The sequence below is a fragment of the Hesperophylax consimilis genome, chromosome 13 (assembly GCF_061612785.1).
Source record: "Hesperophylax consimilis isolate HC1 chromosome 13, BYU_Hcon_1.0, whole genome shotgun sequence".
Taxonomy (NCBI): Eukaryota; Metazoa; Arthropoda; class Insecta; order Trichoptera; family Limnephilidae; genus Hesperophylax; species Hesperophylax consimilis.
In genome coordinates this window covers 30,879,562-30,893,465 of record NC_142848.1, presented here as the reverse complement: position 1 = coordinate 30,893,465, position 13,904 = coordinate 30,879,562, and the positions used below count along the sequence as shown (strand labels likewise).

Below are 13,904 nucleotides of genomic sequence, written 5' to 3'. Positions count from 1 at the left end.
CCTCTAGGGGAGTGTTAACTTCCCTTCTGTAGAATTTGGCAAAGGTGTCCCGGCTCCTCCAGTTTCCTCGAGCCAGGATGTCATCCAATCTAAAATTATCCAGCCAGTTAAGTGACGCCACTGCTGCCCGTACACTTCCCGGGGCAGCTGTGATCTTAGCTTCTTCTAGAATTGTTTTGACCCAACGGGCGATGACTGTTCTTGAAGCTGCCTTAACTGCTCCCGATGTAGTGATGAAGAGTTCTGTTAAATTCTGCTTTGTTTCCCTCCGTTCTTTGGAGGTTTCAATCAGTTTCTTAATCCAGTATGCTGGGTCTATATTTGGCTGATTTCCGTTTCTCAACCTCCAACCTGACTGTTGGTATGTAGCAGAGTCAGTTTTGGATCCGAAAACTGGCCATAACGAGACCCCTTCCTCATTTATGAATAGTTTGTCTGGCGAACACTGTAACAAGGTCAGGTCATGCACTCTTCGTCCCGAAGCTAACAAAAGTAAAGTCGCTGCCCTTCTCGAGACTTCAAAGAGACTCAACCTTTTGGGTGGGTTAGCTTCTAACCAGGTCAACACCATTCTGGGATCCCAGATAGGAGGCTTAGACAGTTTAGGATGCTTTAATGCTGCGGCTTTGAGAACTTGTCTGACTAGAGGGTGTGAGCTTAGGTTTCCTTCTTCCGGGCTACTGAAAGTTGTTACTACCGATTTATGGAGTCGAATTGTGCTGGGAGAGAAATTGTCTTCTAAACTAAGATCTGTTAAAAATCTTGCCAGGTTACTTCCTGTAGGGACATTCGGGTTTACCCCGTGATTTAATGCCCACTTTTGCCACCTAAGCCATGCCGGTTTATATGTTTTAAGTGTGGATTCTCTCCAACCTGACTTTAAAAATTCTTTCTGTTTGTCCGACCAATCTGTTAATGACTGACTCCACCCCGGCACTTCCACACCTCCAAAATAAAATCCTCTACTTGTGGAGGGGGTTTCAAGGTTCTGGTGTCTATCAGCACTTCTGTCAGGTTCATTATGGTGAAAGGAGGGCTCGTCGCTCGACTTTTCAAGTCTGGTCTCCAGAATACTTTCTTCCATCTCGGGGCTACAATCAGGTATAGGCCCTTGGCCCGGTTGAGGTGTGCGAGAACTCTCGGCATGAGGCACGGAGGGGGGAACACCCAAGCTAGAGGAAAATCCCACTCTCGAGTCCAAGCGTTGACAAAACTTGCCTCTTTGTCGAATACATTTAGGGACACATAATCTTCTACAACGTGAGCTGTCTCCGATGCAAACAGGTCTATAGTTGGTCTCCCCCATTTTGCAAAAATCAATTTTGTTGCTGCTGGTAAAAGATGCCACTCCGGAGGTTCGCGTTTTCTGGAGAGTTGATCTGCCACCTCGTTGAACCTTCCTGGTAGGTAGTGAGCAGACAGTGAAATGCGATACGTGTCTGTCATCTGAAGGACTTGACGAGTCGCTTCGAGCAATGTCTTGGATCGTGTGCCGCCTTCGTTGCGAAGGTACGCAACCACCGATTTGTTGTCTGACTGGATCAGGAGACCCGAGTCTGACAGCTCTGGCCCGTGAGGAGTAAGTGCTGCCAGCACGGCGAGCATTTCCTTGACATTGCTGTGGAGAGGTTGCTGTGTTTGGGACCAAGCTCCACTCAATCTGAGGTCGTCTAGCTGCGCACCCCATCCCCAGTCCGAGGCGTCGGTCGTGAGGGTATGACGAATCACTGCTTGATGCATTGGTGACCACGTCTGCAGGGACCTGCTCCACCATCTCAGCTCCTCTATCGCTGTTCGAGGAATGGGATGGAGTCGTCTCGGTTTGAATGCAGGCAGCTTGCGACTGGCACACTGTAACATGCGAAGGTTAAGCCTGCCTCTATGAATGGCGAAACTAGCAAAATTGAGGGTACCCAAGAGGCTCTGGGCCTGCTCAAGTGACCACCTTCCTAGATTAATGTATTGTTTCAGTAAATTTGTTATTTTCGCTATTTTAGTTTGCGGGAGGCCTTTTAAGCCGTCCCTTGAATTCCATGAAATTCCCAAATATTCAATTTTCTGAACTGGACACAGAGTGGATTTACTGAATTGTATTATCCACCCAAGAGTTTGTAACATTGAAATAGTTTCGAATGTATGCATTTTCAATATATTTTCATTTTGATGTACTATCAAAAAATCATCTAGGTAAACAATTATTCTGAGACCTTTGTCTCTTAATTTTTGCGCTATCCAATTGGTAAGTGAAGCAAAAACCTTTGGAGCTGAGGCTAGTCCAAAAGGCAAACATGTCATTTGAAGCAGTTCTCCATTAAAAATCAGTCTCAAAAAACGGCGATGATTCTCATGAATTGGAAGGTGAAAGTAGGCTTGAGAAAGGTCCACTTTAACCATCCAGTCGCCTGGTTGAATAAATGTTGCAACCTTATTAACATTAATAAGTCTGAATTTGCTAATAGCTAAGAAATTGTTCAAACGACGAAGGTTGAAGACCGGCCTAAATGACCCGTCTTGCTTCGGTATGAGAAACATCCGTGACAGAAAGGAAGGCGATATTGAAGCTGATTCCAATATCTTTTCCTTTTTCATTTTGTCTATTTGTCGTGTCATTTCGTCTGTGATTTGGGTTTTATAAGTTGAGCTTACCGTGTCTGCCACTATACTTAGAGGGGGTTTCTGCCGAAAGGGTAGCTTGTACCCTCGCAACATGGTTAGCAGTGCTGGTGGTGCTTCTAATTCTTCCCATTTGCTTATGAAGTGCTGCAATTGCCCCCCCTGAAACGCCTTCTCCGGATAGTCATAGCCTATCCTTGTTGCCAAAATTCCTTCTTGGTTTGGCTGGTCCCCTCTTGTCCGCACCTCTTGCATCTTGATTAGATCGCCCTCCGCGGGGGGCTTTGTTGTCTCGGAAGGGCTTGTTGTCCCGAAACGTCCTGCTTTCCCGAAAGGGCCTGCTCTCACGAAAAGGCTTCCTCACTGGCACTTTCTTGGGCATCTGCGAGCTGGTTGATGGCTGAGGGTCGAAGCTTGAATGTGGGAAGCATTTATCCAGTCCTCCCATCCGCTGAATCTGGGATTCTAGCTTCATTGGTTCAAAAAGATAACCCGCTGCTGGAGGAATATTTTTGACTGCCTCCCGTACGTAGCGGCTCTTTATCTCGTTAAGGATTGCATCCCTACGATGCTGGATCGCATTTGCTCTCCTTCCACAGACCATCTGCAGGACATCTTTGGTCACTGTCTGATATTGCGTATCCGGGGCAAATAGCGACTCCACTTTCTTGAAGAGGGAACCTGCTGACAATTCCTTGCCTTCCTCTGCACTCCAGTTTACCAGTTCCTGAAGAGATTTCTTGAGGCACTCATTTTGCTGCAACAGGGCATGGCTTAGTGACCCGCAAAATTTGTCAAGTGACCCCGCGTATTGCTCTGCCTTATTCAAATGCAGAAACTCTCCATTAACCTCCAACTGGTTGAACATGGGGTTGGCCAGGTATTTTCTTACGACCTCCCCATACCTTACTTCGTTCCATTCAGGCGAACCGAAGTGTTGTAAATCTTCGATTTTCTTTACGCGGTTTGCGTCCGCCTTAGGAACTGTAGGTTCCTTACACGTGGTTTCCGCCATCGATAGGTTTAATTCCTTGAATTCATGATTAGGATTTACTAATCCCATCCCTAGCGAAGATCGTGAATTTCTCTCCACGTGTATCTCTTGATCTTCCGATGATGCGTCCTCGTCGGAATCCAAGTTTCTCCTATCTTCGTATGTTTTAGCCGCCATAAAATCCTGAATAAACGAGCTAATGTGCTCCACTTGAGCCGTGAGTTTATCAATGCGATGTTTTTTCGTAGATTTGGTCGATTTCGGCAACTTTCGTTTCGGCTCATTTTGTTTTGGCAAAATGATCTTGTTAACTTCTTCTACCGTCATCTCTACCGAATCGGATGATGACATCTCGGAGCCACTCATTGTTAAATTGGACAAGAAACCAAAACACAAAACACAAGGTACACAAAACACAATGTAAATAAACAAACAACACAAAATGGCCGACGAACTGACGAACTTTTCCGTCGTGTTCACCACGTGTTTTATCTTTTTAAACAGTTAAAAATTATTTCTGTTTTAAAAATACTTCGAACAGCCTCGCTGTTATAATATAATGTATTATCTTGAAATAATTATACACTTAAAATAATTATATACGGGAAAAATCGTTATAAATTCGGAGCTACTTCGCAACGACAACGCCAGCGACGGAATTTAAAACGCTAATGAGAAAGAATGCCGTAAACAAAAGTCGCATAGGGGACGCTTTACTTTTGTGTAGCATCTGGTGACCACTTGACCAACACAAGGTGCTGAAAAAGAGCGGGAAAGTGCCACGCGAAAGGGAATTTGAGAATGCTTCTCTCCAATAAAGGTTTTAAATGACGGTTCAGGCTACATAATAAAAAAATTACGTGATTTTACATCTTCATTTAACACCCTTTTATCACTAACAGACAAACCAAAACAAGTTTTTTTTCCCCCATACAATCGTGACCCGCCTTAGTATCCATACAGCGCCATGCCCGCCGACTCGCAGTGGCAAATTGGAATGCACGCTTGGTGCACAACAAGGTGGACGATGTTCACAATATTATTGGCCAGAAGAAGCTGAACATCCTATTGATCGCTGGGAATTTTGACTCCACCTCCATAAAAAAGTTGCGAGCTCTTGGCTATACGGTCGTAGAACAGGCAAGACGAAAATCGCAAGATGACCCCAGAAACAATAACATCTCCTTTGTGAATTATGGAGGGGTGGCGACCATGGGTCGTCAAGGACTGCGTATTTCCAAAATAAACTTTGGAGATTACCACACTTTTGAATCTCTGTGATGTTGCATTTCTTCAACGGGGGCGTCTTTCACACTGATCACTATCTACCGACCGGGGTCGAGAATCATCACTGCGGAATTTTATAACGAATTTGCACAACTTTTAGGGCAGATAAATGCCCTACCGGGTGTCCTCATTATAACGGGGGACTTTAATATCAGAATAGATAGGAAAACTGACGGTAACACGACAAAATTTCTTGATGTTTTAGAGTGCTATATATACTGACCAACCGCTAACAACCGAAGTCATAGAAGTGGGTCTCTCAGTTCACAGGCTTGTGCGTACGGATGTAGATTTCAACCCTTCCAAACCTGTCTACCAGACCAGAGCGTGGCAAAAGTTTGAGGAAGAACTGAAGACTTCCATCCTCGCGAAATATGACATTATGTAGCATAGGCTTTATTTAAAACCTATAAAGTGAGATAAACATTACCATTTTGCAGCCAAATCGACGTTTCTTACCAATTTCGTGGGTAATTCTTAGTTTAAATCTCCCGCCAATGTCACCTGCTAGTCCCAAATGCATCCGTCAGGCGGCGCCAGTAGTAGGGACGCCACCAGTGACTATAATTTCATGCTTCATTAGCATTTATTTTGCGAAGGTCAAACACGTTTGATTTGTTTACAAACATCAAATACCGTAAAATAACCTGTTTTTCAGTATTTGCGCAAAATTTAAATATTTTTTTTCGAGGATATTAACAGTGTTACTGTTCGAACTCCGAAAATTGCGATTTATAGAGTTTCGTGTGTTTTTTTGTGGTTTCTTTGCGTTTTCGTTATGTCGGATTCCGAACGTTCCGAGAGCGGGGAAGTCGAATTTTCGAGGGCGGAAGTCATGAAGGTGATTCACACGGACACGCGGGGCAAGCGTTCGAGGGTCTGCGGCGAAGACAAAGCCAAGAGACAGAGGGTTTGTGAACTAGCTCCCGCCGACCCGCGAATTGACGTGTTAACTCAGCAGATGGCCCAGATGCAGGAAATGTTGCGTCTGCTGCTGGAGAAGCGTTCGAATGCTCCCGTCCGTGGCGCCTCGGACGACAGCATCTCCCTGGACACCCCTGCGTCGCTTCGGGAGGAATTGGCAGGAGATTTGGGAATGGGACTCATCCATCCTAATAAGCCGTCTCGTGACTTGGATCTTGGGGAGTGGACAACTGACCTAAAGCAGCCGAAGATACCATCGGACGACCCAGGGAGGGTGAAAAAAGTGGAGCTCCTTCAGCTTCTGGGGACGGCCAACTGGAACAATGTCCGCTACCTCGAGATCCAGAGGTCGTATGCCGCAACCCTTTTCTTCTCAATGTTGGCATTGAACCCGGAATTGAAGCGCCTAGCTCAGGAGGAATCGGCACCTATATAAACAACCCAACCCAACCTTTCAACATATACCAAGAAAACTTTGTACATACATGAAAATTATGTATGTAAAATCCCAAATTAACTGAATAATAAACTTTTCGCAAATTACAGTCCATTCACGCCGCAACATTTGGTCCTTTCAGAGCCTCAAAAATAAAGTGTCGAGCTTGCTCCACGTAATCTTTTAAAACATGGAGGCGCAGGACGCAGCAGTGGTCCCACCGGGACCATCATTCTCAGAGAAACCGCCAGTTCCAGGCACGACCATGCCCCAAGCACCGCCTGGAGCCCAAGAAGCAGAGAACTACCGCGCATTCATCAGGCACCTGCGCCAGTGGATTGAGACGCCTCTTCCAATAGCAGGACCAATGAACGTGCCTCTCTACACCGTACCCAGCGCAAGGGACGCAGTGGCAGCAGCCGGGTGCAAGACGCTTATGTACACGACATGGAACGCTATCGCTCAGTCTATGTCGGTGCCGAGGGATTCGATGCGCGCGTTCCCCCTCCCCTTAATAATCCTGTAGCCACCAATATCCGTGCCATTTGGGCAGAATCAGCTCTCATTCCCCCGTCACGATGGACTGATAAGAATGGACGCCTACTCGATGCTCGACGCATCAGGATGGCCCAGGAAGGATTGCTCATACATACACCCATGGGCATACTAGAATCTCATACCTACGAGTGGGCCTTAGACAATGCCATACGCACTGCGTTAGGCCATGGCCTCCAAGAAATGCCAATACGTAAAAGAACACGCCCAACACAAGAACCTACAGGATTCTCGTCTCCCATCACCTCGGACGAAGAACAATACTCAGAGGATGAGGATGGAAATAGGCCTCCCGGATCCACGACCGAGCATGTCAGTACGCGCCCAAAGGACACCTCGGCAGTGGCTAAACACACAAGAGGCGCTGAGAAGAAGAAGGCAAAGACAACGCAGAAGGCACGAAACCACATCTCAGAAACTTCGACTCCGAACGTGTCTATTAGATCCCAGAGTAAGTCTGTCCCCTGCCTACACAATAACTGTAACGTTATCTTAGATTTAGTTAGTTAATTTAGATCTACCACAAGTTTAGTATTGTTATCTTAGATTTAGTTAATTTAGAATTTAGTTCTACCGCAGGTTCAGTATTGTTTATTGAATCCTTTCATAACGTGTTTCTTTTGTTGTATTAGTGACTTTGACCATTGGTCAAGGCGGGGGGCATGCTCGGGCCAGTTATAATTGTTGCATAGTATTTGGTTCTGTCGTTTCCCGCCCGCGTTCCTCGCCTTTTACCTACATGAGTCAGTTGTGTTAAAATTATCGCGCCGCCCGCAATGTACCGATCTACCGCTTCCGCATAACCTATCTTGAGGTATTAAAACCACCGCGCCGCGCTGTAAACAGCAAATGTTATACCGCAAAAGAACGCCGTGACAAAGTGAAAATCTCTAACGCATTGACCATTTCGGAAACCAAAAATCACCATTTCCCTTTCCTGACCTCTATTCCAATACTAACAATTACCCTACCGGTGATTACCGCAGAGCAAAGTGGAAAGGTGCCGACAGCTGGTGTGACAGCATTGAACCCGGAATTGAAGCGCCTAGCTCAGGAGGAATCGGCCAGTACGTCAACGGACTCCTTCTGCGGCTCCCTGACCAATGCTCTTTCCCTGCAGGCCGATCTCTTGAAGGCCTCCTTGCAGGAGCTGGTCAACTGGAGTGCGGAACCGGGCACGAAGCTGAGCCCTTCCACTCTTTTCGAGAAGGTGCAGTCTATCTTCGCGGCGAGGTCTAAGTCCCAGAGGGTGTCCAAAGACATCATGCAGATGGTCTGCGGCAAACGGGCTAGCCACATTGAGTATCGACGAGAGGGGGAATTGCGAGGCATTAGCGACGGATACGTCCGAGGCGCCTTACGGAAGATCCCGCCCACATCGGAATATCTCTTCGATCCGAACCTCCTGTCGGTCCAGCTTGATAGGTTGGGGGGAGTGAAGAAGTGCCTCGCTCCTCAGCCTAGCACGTCGCGACCAGCTCCATATGCCCCCTTTTCGACCAAAACCTGTGCTGTTCGCAAGTCTGATTCCTGGTTTGATGCAGAATGCCGGGAAAAGAAGAGGGCCATGCGCCGATTTGAGAGGATATACAGGAGCAGAAAACTAGCTAGCCAAAGGGAAGCGTGGGTTAGAGTGCAAACCGAATACAGGGAGACAATTCGGAGAAAAAGATCCGATTACTGGATAACAAAGATTATGAGTGAAGATTCTGATCCGCAGCCACTTTGGAACTCGCTTAAAACTGTCATAGGTGAGTCTGAAAATTCAACCACAGCAGCGCTCAGTCCGAAAGATTTCTTCGACTTTTTCCAAGAAAAAATCGATAATATTCGGGCCACGGCAGCATCTGTACCTCCACCTACGTTCACCACCTACAACGGCGATTTTTTTATTAAGTTCACACACACTACACCGGAAGAAGTCACTAAAATTGACTCTAAACAAACAATGTGCATTAGACCCAATCCTAAAGTGGCTTCTCAAAAAGTGTCTGAAACATGTAGTACCATTCCTATTTTACCTGCATAACAAAACTTTCGATTTAGGCGAAGTACCCCAACTGCTTAAAAAGGCCCCTGTCTCACCAATTCTAAAGAAATCCCAACTAGATTCTGAGGATTTAAGTAACTATCGTCCTGTGTCAAATTTACCGTTTATCTCAAAAATCCTAGAAAAAATTGTTATCAGGCAGATAAATTCAGATTTGATGCTTGCAAATGAGTCAGGTAAGCTAGCTTTGCTATCATTATTAGATTTGAGTGCAGCATTTGACACCATCATCAGACTGGAAAAATTTTTTGGACTGGGTGGTGAAATTAATAAGTGGATAAAATCATACCTCTGTGGCCGAACCCAATCTGTACAAGCGGACGGTAAAAACTCTCCCTACGTGACCCTGACTTCTGAAGTCCCCCAGGGTTCAGTCCTGGGGCCCCTACTTTTTATTCTGTTCATCAACGATGTTGCCAAAATAATAGAATCATTCGGACTTCTTTCCCATTGATATGCCGACGATCAGAAAATCTATTTCTACTGTGCACCGAATGAGAAAGACAAATTAAAAGATATCAATGTTAAATGCATTGGTGCTGTAACGGACGTAGTTGACCATATTATTTAATTTCATAAAAATTGTTTACTTTTATAAAATGTCCCTACTCCACGCCACTGGCAAAATCACCACTCCCCGCCACTGGCCATTTTGTGCAATTTTCGGCCCAAGCGGCTTGAAAACTTTGACTCCGAATGGCATCGATACCGTACCGCCCGCATACCTGCCACGCGGATCGATGTCCAGCATTTTTTCTATGTAAATTTTACATAGAAAAATCAATTTTTAAACATTGCAAATATGTATATTTTACTTGTTCATCCCCTCGGCGGTAGTCAAATAAACACTATTTTCGATATACTACCGCTGAGGAGATATTAAAAAAGCTGTTTTTCACCCATATGTAAACCCATTTTTGAACAATATTTTTTACCCTTTTTGCGTGTACAAAAATCCAGGAACCTCGTAGCATAGTGAATCTTATCTCTTTCTGAGCGCTATGTTACGGGGGACCTCGGAAAAAATACTAACTTAACATGTTTTACAAATTTGATCGCTTGAGATCATTTTTACACATTTATTTTACAAACATTTCTTATTTTTTGTCGTATCTTGACAAACAAAAAATCTAGTTGTCAAGATACACATTCCTATAACTACTATGCATTTAAACTATGTAATTATCATTCATGTAAGCGCTCAAAATCTTTTCTAACTCTCAAATTTAAGCGACTACTATCACCAGTACTACCGACAAAATGAATATGCAACAGTTTGTCGGAGGCTATAAACTCATTGTTGGCGCGGGTACAACCCCCCACCACTTTTTGGCTCCTAGCCCAATGTCGGGCGCGAGTCAGGCTAATTAAATATAAGCAGCCACATAATTAAAAATAAATCAGTTCATCTTTACCACCAAAACCAAGCGTTTTATTTATCAACAAGTGACTCCTGCTCAACATCTGCCTCACCTCGCCGAGTCTTCTGCTCCAAGATCTTCTGGTGTTACCTCTTCGAGACCAGCCGGCCCTCCTTTGGAAAACCGCCAACACCAGAAGCGAGCAGAGACGAAAGCACACCCAGTGCCCACCATTCACCAAGCCTGGGTGCGGGAGGCAGATTTCATCACCAATATCAACTACAATCATCATCATCGGCCGTAAAGGAGCATCTCATCGGTTGAAGACACGGTTTGGACCCGGCGCCTAAATCTACAGTCTTGTGCGGACTCCCGTCCAGTACAGGTGCCATAACGGAGTGAATGTTTTCTAACAAACTAAGACTAAATCCATCCAAAACAGAATTTCTCTGGACAGCAACAAAATATCGCCTGTCAATATTAGACAAATCTCCTCTCATTACTTCTGGCTGCAACATCATCCCTAAAAATGGCATTAAACTCCTAGGTATTCACCTAGATCAGGGATGGCCAACAGGTTGACCACGGTCTACCGGTTGACCGCGAAGCTGATTTAGGTAGCCCGCGAGAGTAAAATAAAGTGAATAGGAAAATATGACAAAATAACATTATTTTGAGATGTTTTCGCGCGAAGGACTGAATAAGGTACCTACTCACACGCTTCGGTTGCATCGCAACAACGCAATGGCAGTATCGTTGCGTGCGTGTGCGTGAGTCAGTCAAATAAATGCAGCTCGCCTCGCCCCGCGCGTAGGTAAGGTATATCGCTGTCTCTTTTCTTTTAATTTTGCATTGTTTTCTCGTGGCTTTGTTTCGTGGGTAGCTAGACAGAACCGTCATTGACATGATAACTTTGATTAAATCTTTTAAAAATCTAAGTGCATGCATCTCAATTAAAACAAAGCTAACTAAAAAAATTATAAAAACATTTAAGAAGAATGTATGAACATTCAAATCGATATTTTAAAACTTTCGCTGAACAGTTGGAAAATTTGCACCTGGAGTTTGAAAGAAGGTTTGCGGATTTTGCCGCTCTCGAAGAAGTATTAAGTTTCATGGTATTCCCATTTAATGAAAATATTGATATTGACAGCTTAACCGTTAAAATCGGTAACTTAACCGATACTGAATCTGTTGTGGTCGAAGAAGAAATAATTAAAATGAGAAGGGGCATCTGGTAGTACAGATTTTTGGAAATTGATTTGCAAAGAAAAGTTTCCATGCCTAAGAAAGGTAGCTTTAGATTTGACGTTGTTTTTCGGTTCTACCTATCTTGGCAAATTAACATTTTCAACAATGAATGCAATAAAAACCAAACATCGTTCCCGCATAACAGGTGCCCACTTAACTTCGTGTTTGCGAATCGCAGTTACTTCGTACACTCCCCAATATGTTTAGCTTGTGGAGAATATGCAGTGTCAAACATCCATCCTAAAACGTAAAGCTGAATGAAAAAAATTTATGTATTACATTGCATTAATAAATTCTTACAAATTTATCACAAAATAGTTTTATTTTGTCACTTTTAAACTCTACCTTGCAGTCACCACAAGAAATAATTTTTAAAGCGAATAGACCGAACAGGTCAAAAATTTGGCCACCCCTGATCTAGATGATCTCTCACTCAAACCCCAAATTAACAAAACAGTAAGCACAGGTTTCTTTCACCTGTGTCAAATCAAATCTATAAGAAGGAATATTCCGGCAAATGCCACAAAGATGTTAGTAATCTCTTACGTTGTATCACGACTCGACTATTGCAATGGCATATACGCAAGTCTCCGTAAAATATACACTGACAGACTTCAGTCAGTTTTCAGTGCTGCAGCAAGGCTGATAATCGGTGTTTCCAAATATTCCCACATCTCACAACATTTGCGGAACCTGTGCCGTACATGACATGGCGCCACCTACTTGTCGGAACTGTGCATTCCAAACGATTTTTTTACCTCACGACTGGGAACAGTTCATCAGATATTGCAAAACTGATAATCAGTACATTGTACACTCAATGAACTTGAAAATTTCAAAAATTTAAATTCCCTATACAATTGTTCACAATCACCTTTTGCATCTCGAAAGAAGAATATGAGGATAATATGAATGGTGAGGATTTCCTAATATCAACGGTAGTATGGCTACGAGCGGACGTAAATGTGCCGGGGATGCTGCTGTATAAAAATGATTTTCAGGAAACTGAATTAAATATTAGATGTTAGGAGGAAAAGGTGAGGTGTTTTGAGCACCCCGGAGGTATTGTCCCAGGTAAATACAAATCCAATCGCATTAAATACACCTAAATTTGGTGATCTACAAAAGATGTTACAGTGGGTGCCAGAGCCACTGCACTTTTTTTACAAAAACTTAAGTCATAAGGCCAGTATGCCAGAGAATCCTCTGTCAGATGACCAAGATATGGAAAATACCAATAATTTGTAATTATAATTGTAGCGCGTGGTATTTGGTCCGATGCACGATCCGAATACCTTCTGACTCACACGCATAGCGCCGTCTCGCTCGGCAACTTTCAGCTCACCACCCGTACAGGAAGACACCCCATTGGCCGTGCTACCCCCACCCCTCCGTCATCGGCCGGCACTACCCTGCCCCAAAGGGTATATATCACCGTGCAGGCCTACATGGAGTCAGAGTATCCAGACTCCTGGTTAAACTAAGCAACAGAATCCTAGTGGTCATTGCCCAGTTAAACCCTCCCCAGGGCCAAGTCGAGAGAACCCTCCGGGTCCTCCTTGGGAATTCAAGTAACAGCTCCCTCGGGGACATTATTTGTCGGGAAAACCTCAACCCAACTAAGAGACCACGGGTTCTCTGTTGAGGTTATTACGCTAAGTGTTTAGTGAGAACGTTAGTGATCATTGTTTAAACTCTAAATGACTTTACTTTGTGCTACAACTTTCCTGTACTGTTTTTTACTATAAGCTGTGAACCCTGTACGTAAGAGAAATAAACTGGCCAACGCTGAAAGACTATTTTCTTACAAACACCCTGACACAAATGGCGCCCAACGTGACAGGTTTTTTAAAAGTGAAAGACAAAGTGATAAAACGGAACCTACGTGGAAAAGTGCGCGGATAGTGGCCAAATCGAAAATGGCGATTTCCCAGGACCAACTCCGCGAGTTATTCCAGAGCGCGAGGATAAAGAACCTCGCTTACTGTTCATCCCGGTTCAATGGATGTACCAACCCACAGAAGGTGGAAAAATTCATCCTGACGGCAACGCTGTACAAGACATCTGAGAGAAAACCAGATGACAACGCCTTGGAAGGACTACCCCTACTCCTCCAAGTGGCTTCGCCATGGTGGCAAGGAGTCAAAACCGGCGTCAGAACATGGCAGGCCGCCATGGATCTGCTCAGGCAGACATTCGCACCGAGATGACAAGCGTAGAAGCTGTACATGGACTTGTTTGAAACCAAGCAAGAAAGACCACTCGCTGGAATGAGGACAATCAGAGCAATAATGTCCGCAGAACACGACCGAGGTGTGCGAACTGCAAAATATTCGGGCATACCACAGATGCCTGCTGGAAGCAGCCTTGAGAGCGGAACGCGACCCGGAACCCCACTCCAACGACAGGACGTGGCCTAGCAGAGGGGCCAAG

At 44.7% G+C, this 13,904-nt stretch overlaps 1 protein-coding gene across 1 annotated transcript; it reads right to left on the bottom strand.

The window, feature by feature from the left end:
• Positions 1-780: 780 nt before the first annotated feature.
• On the bottom strand, positions 781-3,005 carry LOC149418773 (uncharacterized). Its single transcript, XM_089638993.1, has 2 exons — positions 2,647-3,005; positions 781-1,851 (listed from the first exon to the last, which is right to left on the bottom strand). Exons 1-2 carry the CDS (start codon positions 2,866-2,868, stop codon positions 913-915), a joined length of 1,161 nt encoding a protein of 386 aa, XP_089495119.1. The 5' UTR covers positions 2,869-3,005; the 3' UTR covers positions 781-912.
• Positions 3,006-13,904: the final 10,899 nt, after the last annotated feature.

Excerpts from the sequence above, each read along its gene's own strand:
- LOC149418773 (XM_089638993.1), bottom strand. The coding sequence starts at position 2,868 with ATGCAAGAGGTGCGGACAAGAGGGGACCAGCCAAACCAAGAAGGAATT. Across the intron at positions 1,852-2,646 it reads TAAGTATAGTGGCAGACACG|TGTGCCAGTCGCAAGCTGCC; the intron begins GTAAGCTCAACT and ends CGCATGTTACAG.